Here is a 15,266-nt window from a genome sequence, read left to right as displayed (position 1 = left end):
ATAAGCTTTTACCATACGTAAAGAATAGTTATGTGTGGGTTTGGGTTTATACTATTTTTATTTATTTTAGAACAGAGATGGCTGATAGTCACACAAGGAACTGGCAGCTTTTGCACTGTGAGACAGAAACAATTCCAGGAACTGGACAAGCAGGCAGCAGAAAGGCTATTATCATCTCTGAGAGAACACACACAGGCACAGCTTCTCATTGTACTTATATTTCTATAGAAATTAAGCATAAAATAACAGCAGTCCCCACGGTTATGCAAGGAGTGTACCTAGGATCCAGATGAGAAATCACAATGGAGTTAAACATAGGCACCTCCAGCAGGAAAAGATTACTTCTGTTGCCCCCTGATGAATTGGAAAAGTTCTTCCTTTGGATCAGCTAAATTCTATAGAGACAAATGTACTATCCAGTAATTTAGATGTAAATGAGGATGCATAACAGAGATATTTTCTTCTCACTGGCTACAGTTTTGAACTATGTCAAAACGATTATGTGAAGATGGGCTTAAGCATAGCAGCGTTTTTAAAGACCATTTTTGGGAACCAGGACAGGTTTAATTTTCCTTGTACACTTCAAAATTTTTCAAGCAGAAAAAGGTGACCAAGCCACACCATGAGCAATGGACCCAGTAATGCATCAGCACAAATATTTAATGAAATTGGATGTGGCTATAATAGAGCACAGCATTAAAAACAAACCACCTAATTTTGGGGATGCCTGACTATTTAAAGAAATGCACCTTAAACTAAAGCAGTTTGAAATATTTGTACCAAATCAGAGTGATTTACACTTAGAATGTACAAAAGCAAAGTTTGAAATGAGCAGAAGCCAGAGCTGCGGTGACAACTCTGTGTGACAGCATCAGAGGGAGCTTTTATCCTCGTAACTTATTGGAGGATTTTTGTATGACTTATTCTGTTGACCTTTATTTCTGAACAAGGAAACTGCTAACACTTTCCCTTTTCACCAGTCCTGTGCCAAAGCAGAAAGTGAAAGAGAGAAATTTTACCTCAGGGTGATTTTAGGATCAACATGAAAACCTCAAACCAATGTGGTCAGCAAAAGCCTTTTATGCTTAGCTGAAACAAAAAGCATGGCCTTGTTTTGTTTGTTTTTCTTTTTAAAATAATATCATCTAAAGATAAATTCCCAAATCTTTATTTCAGTCCCTTGATAAACAGCTTGGCCCCTCTCCAGGTGTTTTCCCTCCTGCCAATCTAGCAATGCTCAGCATTTCAAGTTTCCTAGAAAATAAAGCATAAGGGTGACCAAGAAGAAATTCAGGAAGGGCTGTGTGTGCAAGAGGGTGTCCCCAGGTTACTGCAGCCTCATTGTCCATCCCAAAATCATCCCAAAAACAGCCTGCCCTGCCCTGCTCTGCTCCTGCCCTGATGGGAAGCTCTGGTGAGGAGGTGCCCCAGGAGAGCAAAGCAGTGGGGATCACTCTCGGAATCTCTCACTGCTCAGAGAGACACCAAGATGTGTCAGAAAGTCTCTTTTCCCAGCCCAGCAGTCAAAGAAGGAGCCAGAGCTCTTCAGTTCTCGGTCTCAAGGTTGTTTATGGTACCTTATCTATAAAATTCTTTCTCTTGCCCTGCCGAGATCTGCTCAGCAAGACAGTCAGAGGCACTCTGCCTGCTCCTGGGGTGGTGTTATGTCTTTATACTAAAAACTACGTGTACAATGTTTACCATAACTTCCCAATACCGATCACCTATGTTAGACAGTGAGCTTCTACTCCAAACCAATCTAAAAGTGCCACCATCACAGCAGAAGATGGAGGCCAAGAAGAAGAAGGAGAAAGGCTGGACACACCCACATTCCTCCATCTTGCCCCCTGAAGCCCCATTCTAAAAACCCCAAAAATCTATTTTTCACCCCATGATAAATTCACTATCATTCTACTTAAACTTTCCTGACTTGTAATTCTTCATATAAGGTTGGTAATTGTTTTTTCCAAGGGCCAAATCAAAGGCACAGGGGTCTGGGGCTCTGTGCCAAGGTCTCTGAGCCACGTGGGCAGGGTCTCACATCCTCCAGGGCAGCCAGAGGAATTTCCTGGGTTGCCACAGATCCCCACCCAACAGCCAGTGCCCACTTGGAAACCCCCACTCTTTCAGTCCTGCATCCATTTCTCTTCCACTCCCCACCTCTGGAACAACTGTAAAGTCAGGTTAAATCAAAAATCTTGTGATTTCCCTGGAGTGTTACAGAAAAGGCTCCAGCTGGATTTGGATGGCAAGAAGGGATGGTGTTTTGTGTGTTCCTTAACCCTCTAGAAGTTCTTGACAGCCACAGGTGAAATCTCACTCAGCCTCATCAGAATCCATGGATAAATTGAGCTCCAGGTAAGGGCTCATTAACTAAATCAAATTCGAGCATATCAATACCTTGTGAAGGGAGGTGTTATTCTCACCTCTTAACTAAGAAACACCAAAACACAACAGACCAATGCAAAGCCTCAAATAAATACTGCAGGAAGGCTCAGAACCTTTAGGTTGTCATGTGCCCTGAAGTTACTTACATAATATATAGATTTTCTCTAAATAAGGCAAAAGCCAAAATGTCACCCAGCAAACAGCAGGAGCATAAGAAAGTGAAGACACTTTCGGGTGAAGACAAAAACAATTAGGACTTCTAGCATAATCACCAGGTCCTGCTTATGTCTTATTTACACTGGGGTAAGTTTGATAAAATCAGCAGCTGCACCACTTGAAGAAAGCTGGTGGGAGACCAGGACAGCCCTGACTGAGTCCCCTGCATTTCCAGAAGAGTGACCAGGACTTTCCATGGGTTCCCTGGGACAAGCTCCCTGCACCCCTCAGAATAGAGCACCCGTTGCTCTTCCCCTCCAGGTGACGACTGCCTGACCCAGACCTGATTTTGTGAAGGGTTTTTGCAGACAACGCTTTCACATTGCACTACTTTGCTCTCCCTATCACCTCTGCAGGGTCTCTGGCTGGAACCCTCATGGCACTGAACCCTCTGTGCAGTTCTCTGAGCTCCTCTGGCTCTTTTTAACTAAAAACCACTGTTTGTGGGAACTCTCCTGTGGCATGGGGACACCCAAAGTGTGAAGAGATGCCCAGGCTCCTTGTAATTCTTCGTATATATAATTCTTGTAGAGGGTAGGATGTCCTCCTGTTGCTCAGGTCCTGAAGCCCCTGGTGACTTTCAGGACTGCTTTGGTGCAGATGAGCTCCTGGGCAGGTGGCTGCTCAGCATGGACCATGCTGACCATGGCCATCAAAACTGCCCCAGCTGATGAGACTGATAAGCTCTAGCATCATCCATTGAGATAACCTAAAATCCTCCCTTTTTCCTCAGCTGGATTTAGGAATTAGGGAGAGGAGATGGACAGTGCAAACACACTTGGTTTCTCATGGAAACCCACTCATCCATCTGCGCCAAGCAGCCAAGGCCATCTGAAGAGCATTTGAAACTGGGCTTTTTTATCTTAAATGCTTTTCTGCAGCCAAGTGCCAGGATGTCACTCCTCTGAGTCACCAGCATGAACAGTGGGATAAACTGCTGCAGCCACTTCTCTCCTGGGAGAGGGCAGCTGAACTGCACAGATGTTTTCATGTCAGCCCAGCTGCCACCTGCAGCCATTCCTGTGGGAAATGGTCCCTGGATGGGACAGAGGGTAGCAGTTGCAATGACACTAAGGCATGGAAGTTGCTCATTGTGGTCCCAACCTAACCATTTTGCTGTTCAGAGTGAATATTGCTGAAGTTTATCAGGTTAAAATGCTCAGAAGTGGTTAGTGACTGCGCTTTCCTGGAGAAACCTGAGGGGGACCCACTTTGGGATAATTTATGACAGCTATGGGCTAAGTCACTGCTTGTGACTGAAGGCCTACAGGTTGAAAATGCAAAAAACAGAGATGGTCAGATCTTGTTTGATGTCTGCTCTGTCTTTTAAATCAGAATTCAGTGATCTCCCCCCTTAGTAGCAGTCTGGGTGTATGCTGTTTTCATCTGATATTACTCAGCATCATGGAGTGACCTAAAAAGGCACATCCCCAAAAATCTAATGCTGTAAATTGTGTTTTTTTACAGCTCCATCTGCCCAGGAGGTGCGTGAGCAAAGCCACAGTTACACCTCAGGAAGCTGCAAGTCAGAGCTCAAACCATGTTACAGTGATGCATTTTCATGGACAGGCCCTTCATCTCTTGCTCATGAAAGATACAACAGATAGCCCAAGTGGGTCCTTTTCCACAGGCTCACACTTGCTCAAAATAAATAACAGTAGAAGGGTCAGTGAGGTTAATGAGGCAACTGCAACATCTTTCTTTCTACCTTCCCCAAACATATCCAGAGACTGTAAAAAGAAACCAGAGCTGCCTCCAAAGAACAAATTCACCTACAAATTTTAACACGGAAAAAGGTGAAAACCATCAAATGCAAAGCCAAGAAACATGCTGATTTATCTCCAGGCACGCTGAGGGGTCAGATTTGCTGTTTCCTTGTGCCTGAGCCACAGCTGAGGCTGCATGTTTGTGCCCAGTGCTTGTGACCCCTGCAGTGAATACATCTGTACAGCAACGGGCCCCTCTCCAATCAGCCCTTAAATCCAGCTCACATTTTCTGGATAGATTAGATACCAAACCTGTTTTGCAAAAGACACACCATCCTTCACATTGCATCACTGCATGAGCATCTGTTACTGTAGAGCCTGGGTGTTGTTTCCTAGATGGGCAGGGAAGTGCCAAGTGAGCTCTCCCACCCCAGCCATTCCATTTCCAACATCCATTTATCCAAAAGGCAGGGAGCCGAAAAATGAAAATAAATGCCAGCAGAGCTCAGAGCCTCCCTGTCACCTCAGGACCCAGTCCTGTAAAATACTGATATCCTCTGTGAAGGGTTGAGTGCTCTTGTGCTTTGCTAAGCTTTTTCTGACAGCTGGGACAGCCTCAGCAGCCTGCAGAGCTGCTTTCCTTACAGAGAAAAAGGGGACATCCTCTACTCATCTACTGAGGTCTTACAACTTTGGTTCAGATTTTTTTTTTAACAGATGCACAAATTTTCTTCCCCAGTTCCTTTAATACACACTTTTTTCTTTTTTCTTTTTTTTTTTTTTTTCTTTTTTTTTTTTTTTCCCACAAAGCTAAATCCAGTAAAACTTCCCTATCTACAGCATTTCTGCTGTTTACAGGATTGTCTCAGGACCGGTCATCCTTGTCCACAGAGAGTAAAAGTGGGATTACCAAAGTCCTAAATGGAGGAAGATGTGAACATCCAAAAAAGCAGCAACAGTCTCAAAACTGTCAACAAAACAGATAATTCTCACACCAACCAGTTTCCCACATGTAGCTTGGCCCCCTCTCTCATGGGTGGTGTGAGAGTCTATTTGCAGAACTACAGGGAATGCCCAGATAGGTGAGGAAAAAAAATCAGTCCAAACTCCTAAAAGGAATAAAGCTGCTTGGCTCCAGAGGAAAAAACTGCTTCTCAATTTACTGATAATCTGACACCACAGCTGGGATCCATCACACTCACCTTTCTCTTTAGGAGATACCTTGGCTAATACATGTTATAATCACATTTGCTTTTTTTCCCCCCCACCAACATAACCTAGTTTTGGCACCTTGTTACTCTTGAGTGGGCTTTATCTCACCTAATATAAGACTTGTGGTTAAAGTGAACAGAAAAAGGCACTTCCAAGGAGAGAGATTATTCTGGTCTGGTTTTGATCCCTAAAATTAAATTAAACCTGCCCAAACTGACTGTAGTAGTGACCTCCATAATTTTAAAGACTGTTGAAAGTGATGAGCTTCAATGCAGATGATCTATAAAAGAAAAGATAAATTCCCACTATCTCAAACTAGCAACCTGTCCAGATTGCTCTGCCTGTGTAGCAGCTATTTCCAAAAACACCGTCTCATGGTGTTTCTCTGCAACAAAGATGCTGGCAATCTGCAAAAGGGCTGAAATCTGTTGATCATCTGCTCATATTTCCTGGATGTTATTTGAACTGGATGCTAAACCCTTCTGGGAATTCCCTTTGGGCTGAAGGAACAGCCCTCCTCAAGTAGCCCTAGAGAAGACCACAGGTCAGATGCAGAGACCAACCAGCAAGAGAAAACAGTTTCAAGATGGCAAGATTCACGGAATCATTTAAAAACCATAATTTTCTATCCACCAGACAGTGTCAGGTATTCAAAAGTCAAAAGAAATCAAGTTTAAAACTGTCCCTTCAAGAAAAGAAAGTCTCTGTCAAACTCAAGATTTAGGTATTTGCCTCCTGACAGCTCTGAAAAGAAAATCTCACCAGAAGGCACAAACCTTCCTGATGAGGCACTAGGCACACATTTCTCTGTGAATTAACTCTTTGTCTTCCCACCCTGCCAGGAATGCTGGGTCTGGGTTTCTGGCTGCAGACTTCATATGGTATCTCCAAATCATTTACAGCAATCTCCAACAACATTTAGAAGGAAACAAGAGCGCGAATCACATACAAAAGTTATAAAGTACTCACCAGGTCGCCTGTCCCAGGCTTTTCCATAATAACTGGGGGGAGCAGTAACCCTGCAGGAGAAGTAGGGTCTGGGTGGAGTGCCCCGGTGCCTCCTCCTCCTCCTATCAGGGAAACCACACCATTGCAATCCACTGAGCTGTTCCTTTTGCCCGTCTGGGTGTAGTTGGGAGTAGTAGGGTGAGAACTATGGCTCACTTGACTCTGCACGCTTGGACGCCTCCCAGATCTTGGAATTAAGAGGGAGCCCCGGTGGCTTTCATTTTCCCCAGCGATGCTGATCTCATCATCGGCAAAATCTGTCTCGGAGCAAGTGTCTCTGCCACGGAGTCGGAAACTGAAAACGCTTCCGTGGCTCGTTCTGCGCTTCACCAAGTTTGCACTGGGACCATAACTAATGCCAAGGAGAGTCTGGAAACCCCCAGAGAGGAAAAAGGGGAAAGAGAAACAACATTTTGCAACACGTTTTTCAGGAGCGAGGAAGTTCTGGGGGAGAGCAGTGAGTTCCGTTTTAAACCAAGCGCTTCGGAGGAAGAGAGACTTAATTACAGGTATTCAGGCTCCTCAAAATTAAGAGATTGGACAGTCATTCCTAGCCTTTAGGCATTTGTCTAACACTTGGCAGTTAAAGATGCACTGAAATAGGAAGGGTCAAGGTGGCATTCAGCTCACAGCGTGATACTTCCTTCGCTTCTACTCCCCCCCATGGGACAAGTGCCAGAGGAGCTGGGAAGGCAGCACAAGGAGTGGAAGACAGGAGCAGGGAAGGGGGATCCAGCTCCAATCTACTGCATTATCACACATCTTCATAACAGCTAGGGAAGGAACAGTGCAGTGGGAGAAGATAAAGAAATAGGGCAGGAAATGAACTGCAGGGAAAATGAGAAGAAGAGGGAAGAAGAAGAAGCAGAATACGACGGAAGAAGGTGATAAAAGAAACAGAAAAAAAAACAAACCAAAAAACAAACCAAGAGCAAGAAGAGGGATATGGTTTATTAGTTTGTAAAATGATTATCTCAATGCACATGGCTGCTTAAGGGCTGGGTAACTTCAGTACACAGCAATCTCCCTCACTTAAATATCAGCCTTGACGATCCACTCTGACGTCAGTCAGTGAGACTGCAACTCTGCCAGAGCATCAGCAAGATGTAGCCAAGGACTAAACACACCTAAAATCCGGCAGAGCAAAAAGGATCTTCAGAAAATGTGTGAGGAATTCAAGTCTATCCCTTTCTCTTCTCTCTAAAGAGGAAATTACTGGAGTAAGAGCATTTAGGCAGAACATATTTTTGAATTTATGCCTGCACAGAATTTCCAGCTTCTTCAGAACTTTTCCATGAGCCAAGTATCTATGAAGAGAGGTAAGATTGCCACAGCACCCACAAACCAGACAAATCAAATGAAGCCTGATTTCATTCTGTGCTGTAGCTAACACCACTGAGTTATGTAATGATGCTATTTAGTGACACTGGTACATGGAGGAGTACAAAACCCAGGCTCTTTCTAACTAAAAACAGCCCTTTTGGATTGCTACCAAATTTCAGCTGGTCAGAAATCCATGCCTGGGTTTCCATGGCACAGTCATTGAGACTGATTTCTGATGGCAACACACTTCCAGCTGCTAAGATAGCATCTGAATGATGACTCAGCCTTATTCCCTCCAACCATGCCAGACACAGCCTTGCAGAGAAGATTTACTATAAGCTTTGAAATGTGTCTCCCATGCTCCTCATGCATATATGACATCCAGGGGCGAAAAGTGAAAACAAGGAATATTAATCTGAGGAATGAACTGAAAATGCACAGCTCCAATCCACAGTGCTTCTGGCACGTGGTGTCCTGAAACCCATCCAGAATGAAGCTAAAGAGCAATTCTGGGTTTAGAAAAGGTGCAATTTGTTACACAACCCTCTTGACCAACGAGACAGCAACACAAACAATTGGATTAAAAAATCCATGTCATCTACAGAAATCCAGCTCTGGGTGAATTTTGTGAGCTGGGAAGACATTAATTGGTCACATTTACTTACACCACTTACATGTTTTTTATGAGCTTTTTATGGCTGCCAAGTATCCCTAAATTCACTGACAACAAAATAGAAAAGGATTTAGCCCATTACATGGCTACTCAAAACAACAAAACAAACTGATTTAAACTTTTCCCTCAGTTAAACAAAGACAAATTATCTGGAGCTATTTATGATCCCCTGATACATACAGCATGGGCAGATTCATATTCATGCATGTCAGGAACATTTACATAAAACCTTATTTAATAACACTGTCACTCTGTTTTTCTTCCCTGCAATAGAAAGTAGAAACAAGTGCCACAAAGTTTTGACTTGGAGGCAACTAGCAAAAGAATATAAAAATGTTAATAATGTCTTTGTATAATATTTAAAAAGCCCTCAGAGACAAGTTTCCTTCTTCTCTCCTACTCTCTTCTATTTTTAAGCCTTGCAGGTTTCCACTAAGATTTTTTTTATCTCTAGTAGGGATAGGATAGATATAATCAGATGAATGAAAGAAAATAAACCAGATCAAGGGTAATCTTGAGGCAAAAAAAAAAAAAAAAAAGGAAACAAATTGAAAAAAACAGGCTTATAAAAATGTTTAATGGGCATTTTAAATTCATTTAAAAAATAAAGTGGTAATATGTTTCCTTCCACTGTTCTAGCACAGACTGTATGCTGTATCTGCTATGTTAATATCAATTAAGATATTAAATACCTGTTTCTTCTAAAAGTTTCAGTTTAAATTGCCTTGCTCAGAGCCTGGCCTGTCCAGGAAAGTACAGTGTGGAACAAGTGATGTTTCAGACCATGGCTTACCATCCTCCTTTGACCATCATCATAGTCACACTTGGGATTCCTTTGGTCCTCTCCATACTCGTCTCCCCCCAAAGATTTCTTTTTCTTCCTCTTATTTCTTCTTTCTTTTGCACTTTTAGGTGACAGTTCCAATGAGCTGAGTGACATTGAATCAATTCCTTTAGCTGCTAGTGCCTAAATCAGAAGATTGCAGAAGGTATAAATATTGTTATTTCAGGATATCAGTGAAAACTACTGCAGCTAAGAAATTATTTTTCGTTTAAAATTTTAAGGTTGTATAGGGGAGATATTAAAAATTTTGGGAGATAAGGAATCATAAAACTTAAGATAAAAGGATGGTTTTTATGTGGAGCCCCCGCACAAGACTGTTTGACGTATCATGAAGGAACAGCCTGTGTGTACACGCCGTGCACACAGATCTGGACTTACACTCCTGGTGCCAGGCAAAGAAAAATCTCAAGCTGGGGAACCTCAGATTAAAGCCCCCCCTGGACCTCAGCCCCTTGGAGGGCTGGGCAGGAGGGCAGCCCAGCTGGCTGCTGGGATTTTCCCTGCCTGCACAGAGGGATGCCAGGAGCAGCAGGCGGCTCAGCTGGCGCGTTTCTGTAAACACTTATCCCCATCACAGCTGCGACCAGAGATGCAAAGAAAGAGCCATGGGCTTAACTGGAGATAAGGCGGCCTTTGCTGCGCCATGTGCTTCCATGCTGGGCTGGCTATCTGCTGGGATCTCTGCAGGAGCAGGCTGATAACACACCAGCTGCTGGGAGCCCTGCAGAAGCCCAATTCCAAAGCCTGAGCGTCAGAACCGCAGCCCTGGGAGAAAATGAGCAGCCAGGAGGAAGGATTGATAGGAGCTGGGTGAGTTGGGGCTCTGTCACCAGCACAGGCAGGAGGAGTGAGGGGACTCTGGGCAGCAGGATCAGGTTTGGAGGTGCTGGAAAACCACATCAGTGTCCTGGAGACCAGCCCAATGCAGAGCCCTCAGCTAAAACACCTGAAGAGAGCGAATTGCTAAAAAACGCCTCTCCCGGTTCCCCAGAACATGAGAAACAGATGAATCCTCAGTGCTATTGTCTGTAAGCCACTAGAATCAAACAGGCAATCATCTCTCCACTGCAAAATACTCCCTTCCTCCCACAGGCATCAGTCCAAGGAAGGTGAAGGCACTTAACAGCCGTGTAAAGAATCAATCATGTATTTCAAGGAGTAGTGGTGGCTCTATCAAGCTGAGAGCACAACAAAACTTAATTCCTGTGGGAAATATCTTTCATAAGCAAGCTGCTTAGAGCAGAGAGGAGGAGGGTTCAGACACTGGTCTAGGTTGTTTTGGTTGGTTTGTTGTTTGGGGGTTTTTTTTGAGTCAATTGATTTAATTGCTATGCTGAAGTGCTTTCTCTTCATAAAGATTTGGCAAGTCTTTTGGTGTTAAGCTCAGATTTAGGAATGTGTTAGACCAATTGTATAAATTGACTGATGGTCCCCAAGCAGGTCTATCAATTATATTTCTTCTCCCTTTATACTGCACATTATAAAAGCTGGCCTGAACCATTTTGGTTTTCCTTTTTGATTGCTGTCATATTTTGTTGATCTAGAAAATATTGCAGGTTGTGCTACTAAGCATGCTGCACTCAAACTGCAAAATAAGCTAATTTTTAGTTTCTTATAATTTTCTTACCTATTACTTGAATAGTTTCTGTGCTCAATACCTTTCTCAGATATTGAAAAAGGATTGAGAGTGAATTGTTCCTCCTGGCATGGAGGACCATAGATTCACAGCACAACTTGTGTTGGAAGGGAGCTTAGAATATATCTAACCCTCCTGCCATGGGCAGGGACACTTCACCAGTTTCCTCAGTCCAGCCTGGGCTCAAGGACGTCCCCCTGCCCTGCCTATCTACCTGTTCTGTTTGGGTTCCTGTGGGTGCACCTTGTCCTGTTCCTCAGGCACCGCAGGGCAAAACTCACTGCAACAACTCCAGGGGCAGGAAGGGTGTGTGGGACCAGGCACACCTGGCAAGGAGATGTGATGTGATGGCTCAAGGAAAGCTTAGTTCATGAGGTCTGATGTGAGAACTATTTAAAAGAGAGCTCTTGAGGCAAGAACTTAGTGGTACCGTGAGAAAGTCAAAACTAAAATCTTTATTGAGGTTTGGAGAACCAGATTAAAATCGAGTAGCTCTGACTGGGGTGAGATTTCTCAGCAGGACACATGAAAGCTCCATGGTGCAGCCACCCAGTTCCCTTTCCTGAGCTTCTCCTTCCAAATGTCTACTTTGAGATGCCAGGAGTTGATTTGCAGAATTATTGGACTCCGTTAGTGAACATCACAGACCAAAATCACTCCACTCCTGAACATCCTTCCCATAAAACTAGGATAGTACTCCAGGAATATTGCAAATACAAAGGAGCATTTTTGAAGCACATGGAGTCTGAGCAGTGGCAAGAGGCCCTGAAAAACCTTGGAGGATATTAGTCACTTCCTCTTCCAAGCAGGCTTTGACTGCCTGAGCTGGGAAGTCTGCTCGAGCTGCCCTAAGGCAACACAACAAATGATGAGAAAGCAAAGAGCTGCTCTCGAGTCATGTACTGTCCTCCCTTTGCACTGAACAGGGCACAGGGAAGATGAGAAATTGTTGGCTGAAGGAAAGACTCTATTATAAAGCATATAAACAAATGGGAAAAATTCAGATTTTCAGGGGCAACTTTGTTTTTTGACACATCATGCTTTCCGGGCTTAATGTTCCTTTTCTTTGTGTACACACAGGCTTAATTGAAATCAAAGCCTTCAAAATGAAATTCTTAAATATCTTTAATTATAGCTGGGGCTACTAAAGTTGACTGTTATTAGGAAGAGCTCAGCTGGAGTTAATACACATGAAAATTTGTACAAAATAGGTACGAGCTGGAGCTCAGCTTGTTCCCTTAGGTTATGGCAGAGTTACTCTGTTCAAAGTGGCTGTATATGGACTAAATTGCATTTACCTATTACTTAAACTATCAAAGAGGATCTTTAAAAGGACTTAAATGATTCATAAGCCACTACTAGCGCTTTGTCAAGAGTGAATTGCGTTTTCTATTTTCTTTCCAAGGATTTAAATGGGCTTTGGATTAGGCCCTGAAGCCATATGTACCCAAAAGAAAATTATGTATATTAGTTTATATTGTGTTTCAAGGATTTATTTCTCTGAACTACAGTGCTACGTGTTATTTCAGACTAATTTTCTTATTGTCTTCTTGTTCACAGCACCTAAAATGTTCTCTTCTGCTGTTTAATAAAAGCTGTCTACCCCACACAAACCACATGCAAATTAAATACTGTTATTAAGGCTATAAGGCTACATCCACCATTTGGCCTCCCTGGTTTGTTTAAATTTATGACATTGCATTAAATCCATACCCTTTGCATAATTTGCAGATCTTAACCTCAAGGTCTGCCTGTTTACTTTTCCAGGAATGAAGCTGTGGGTCCTTCAAAGAGATTAATCTACACCTTTACCTTCGTTATCAAACAATTGGATATTTACAGCAGGTTGAGCAAGACAGTGAGGAAAACAATGTGTGCTAAAGGGGTGGTGGAAGGAGGTTCAGCTGGGGCTCTGGCTGAGCTACCAACACAGCTGGGTTGTGCTCAAATGCAGATGTAGTTTTGCCATCATTAAAACATCTCACATGCCAAACTAGATTAATTTTCTCTGCTGGCATACGTGGCATGGTTAAACCAGCACAGTTCTGGATATGTAAACCCCAAATGGCCCCACTCCTAACAGGGAGAACTATAATTTTTCTTTCACAAAAAAAAATAAATGCAATAACTTCATCCAGTACAACAAACACTAAACTGCTTTCAAGCAAACTCTTACTTTGGTTATCACACAAATGTGAAATAAAGAGGATGTGAATCCCAAGGTAACATTTGTTCAAGTCACCCAAGGCTAATCATGTCACATCGTTCACTGACCTCCTGCTCTTTCTTCAACATCTCCATGGCTTCCCGAAACTTTCTTTCTTTCTCCTCTGTTTCAGCAATAGTGGCTTGGTTCTGCTCCTCATATGCCATGGCCACAACAGCCAGAATCAGGTTGATCAGGTAAAATGAGCCCAGGAAGATGACCAGCATGAAAAAAAGCATGTAGATCTTCCCAGCAGATCTGAGAGTCTGTACGTGCAAAAGTAAAATTAACACTGCTTTACCGTGTTTTGAAAAAAGAGAAAACAAATAAAGAAAAGAAGGGGTTTCTTTTAAAATTAGATTTATAATATAATTGAGTTCATCCTTTGTTAATAGTTCAAACAGAAAGCTTTTGATGAGAAATGACAACCACATACAAGGAAATAATCTCCTCACCAATAAATTTTTATACCTTAATCAAAAATTGTGTGCTTTGCAGTGAATTAATTTCTAAAGGAAAAATGCTTTCAATGCTTTCCTCCTGTATCAAATATCTCTGCTGGTTTTTTTTTTTCAGAATAGATATTAGAGCCAGTTGCAGTGAAAAATTCCCCCACAGTTCAATCTGGTTTTATCTTGTGTGTAGAAACCATCCAAATGGGATTCATGTTGGATCCCTTCAGATGTCTACAATCCAGGTCCTTTTTCAGGGAGAAAAATACATGTTTAGGGTGCAGCTCAACCAAAAATCACTGAGACATCTGTGTCAGGACAAGAACCAAACCTTGGGCTCTGTTGAATGTATCCCCTGGTTCTTCACCAGATTTATTGGCATAACTGGAATTTAGGGGGACAGCTTATGTGTAACAGATATGTCCCATGCTCAGAGAGATGACACTACTGACAGAAAACACTGTGTGATAGTATAAGGTCAAATAATGAAATGGAGTGATGTTCATCCTTATTTGCCGTGACAGTTTCTGTCTTCCAGAGTTGTACACGTAGCTCCTTGCCAAGCAAGGGAATGGAGCTGTTTAAAGAATCTTCAGTTTTGTTGTTTTATGTTTTCCTGAAGTGAAATTGCATAACTGGCTGTATGTGAAGCTGAAATCCCCCAAATCTTCAGCAATATTTACCTCAGTACCTTCAGAGTGGTTCTGTCAAAGTTATCCCCTATTTCCATATGATCACCTTCCAGTTTTGGCAGGTTTGAGATGCAGCAGCAAATTGTCAGTGGCTTCATGGACAGAGAATGTAATTCAGGAGCACAGTGGCATGTGTAGTTCTTTGGGGTTTGTACACATTTCAGGAAATGCATGCTGCAATGAGCATTCACTCAGAGACCACCTTGCCTGTGACTGTGAGTTGAGTGTCCATGATGAAGAGCTTGCAGCAGAGAGAACTGAAATGCATCATGTAATTTTGCCATTTTCTGAATTTGTGTTCATCACCACACCTTGCAAAACCAGATATCACAAGAACACAGGTGCTTCTCTGGCCTTTTCTTGAGCCGGACTCAAAATATTAACTTGTGTTACACCATCGGCCGAAAAATCACCAAGTGGTGATGTGGTGATCTTCCTTAAGTGGTGAACTTCATTTAGACTCAGGTGAATTAGGGTCTTTCACTCAGTACCACTTTTTCTCAATTTCCCCAAACACCCAGTCCAATGTCTTTGGACATTATTCTTCTTAAGAAAATTATTAATTATTAGAACTGATCGTCCTTCTCCAGAACATCTGATAATCCTTCTCTAGAATATACACAAAGCACAGTTTACCTAATAACCAGCAATTCTTTTTTGTCTTTAACTGTTGTATATGCCGCTGTAACTAGATGATGTCTTTATTTTTATTTTTAACAGTGATAAAATAATCTCATACCTGTTGGTAAAGACGTTCCCAGTAATCTTGAGTCATAAGACGGAACAAGGAGAGAAAGGCCCAGCCAAAAGTATCAAAGCTTGTGTAACCATGGTCAGGATTTTCCCCAGCCTTCAGACATATATATCCCTCAGGGCACGTGCTGCAAAACATCAAATACAATCTGTGAGA

General features: G+C 42.6%; 1 protein-coding gene across 1 annotated transcript in view; it reads right to left on the bottom strand.

The window, feature by feature from the left end:
• The window catches only part of LOC131094203 (sodium channel protein type 5 subunit alpha-like), a 214,261-nt gene that overhangs the window by 107,743 nt on the left and 91,252 nt on the right, over positions 1–15,266 (bottom strand). The window contains exons 9-12 of the mRNA XM_058041717.1: positions 15,096–15,237; positions 13,281–13,478; positions 9,320–9,493; positions 6,492–6,899 (exon numbers count right to left, since the gene is read on the bottom strand). Coding sequence (XP_057897700.1) covers positions 6,492–6,899; positions 9,320–9,493; positions 13,281–13,478; positions 15,096–15,237 — 922 coding nt within the window. The remainder of the gene's footprint in view (positions 1–6,491; positions 6,900–9,319; positions 9,494–13,280; positions 13,479–15,095; positions 15,238–15,266) is intronic.

Source organism: Melospiza georgiana, chromosome 1 (genome assembly GCF_028018845.1).
Source record: "Melospiza georgiana isolate bMelGeo1 chromosome 1, bMelGeo1.pri, whole genome shotgun sequence".
In the NCBI taxonomy this organism is placed as follows: Eukaryota; Metazoa; Chordata; class Aves; order Passeriformes; family Passerellidae; genus Melospiza; species Melospiza georgiana.
The sequence above is the reverse complement of the archived record's forward strand: the minus strand, read 5'-3'. Positions and strand labels throughout refer to the sequence as shown.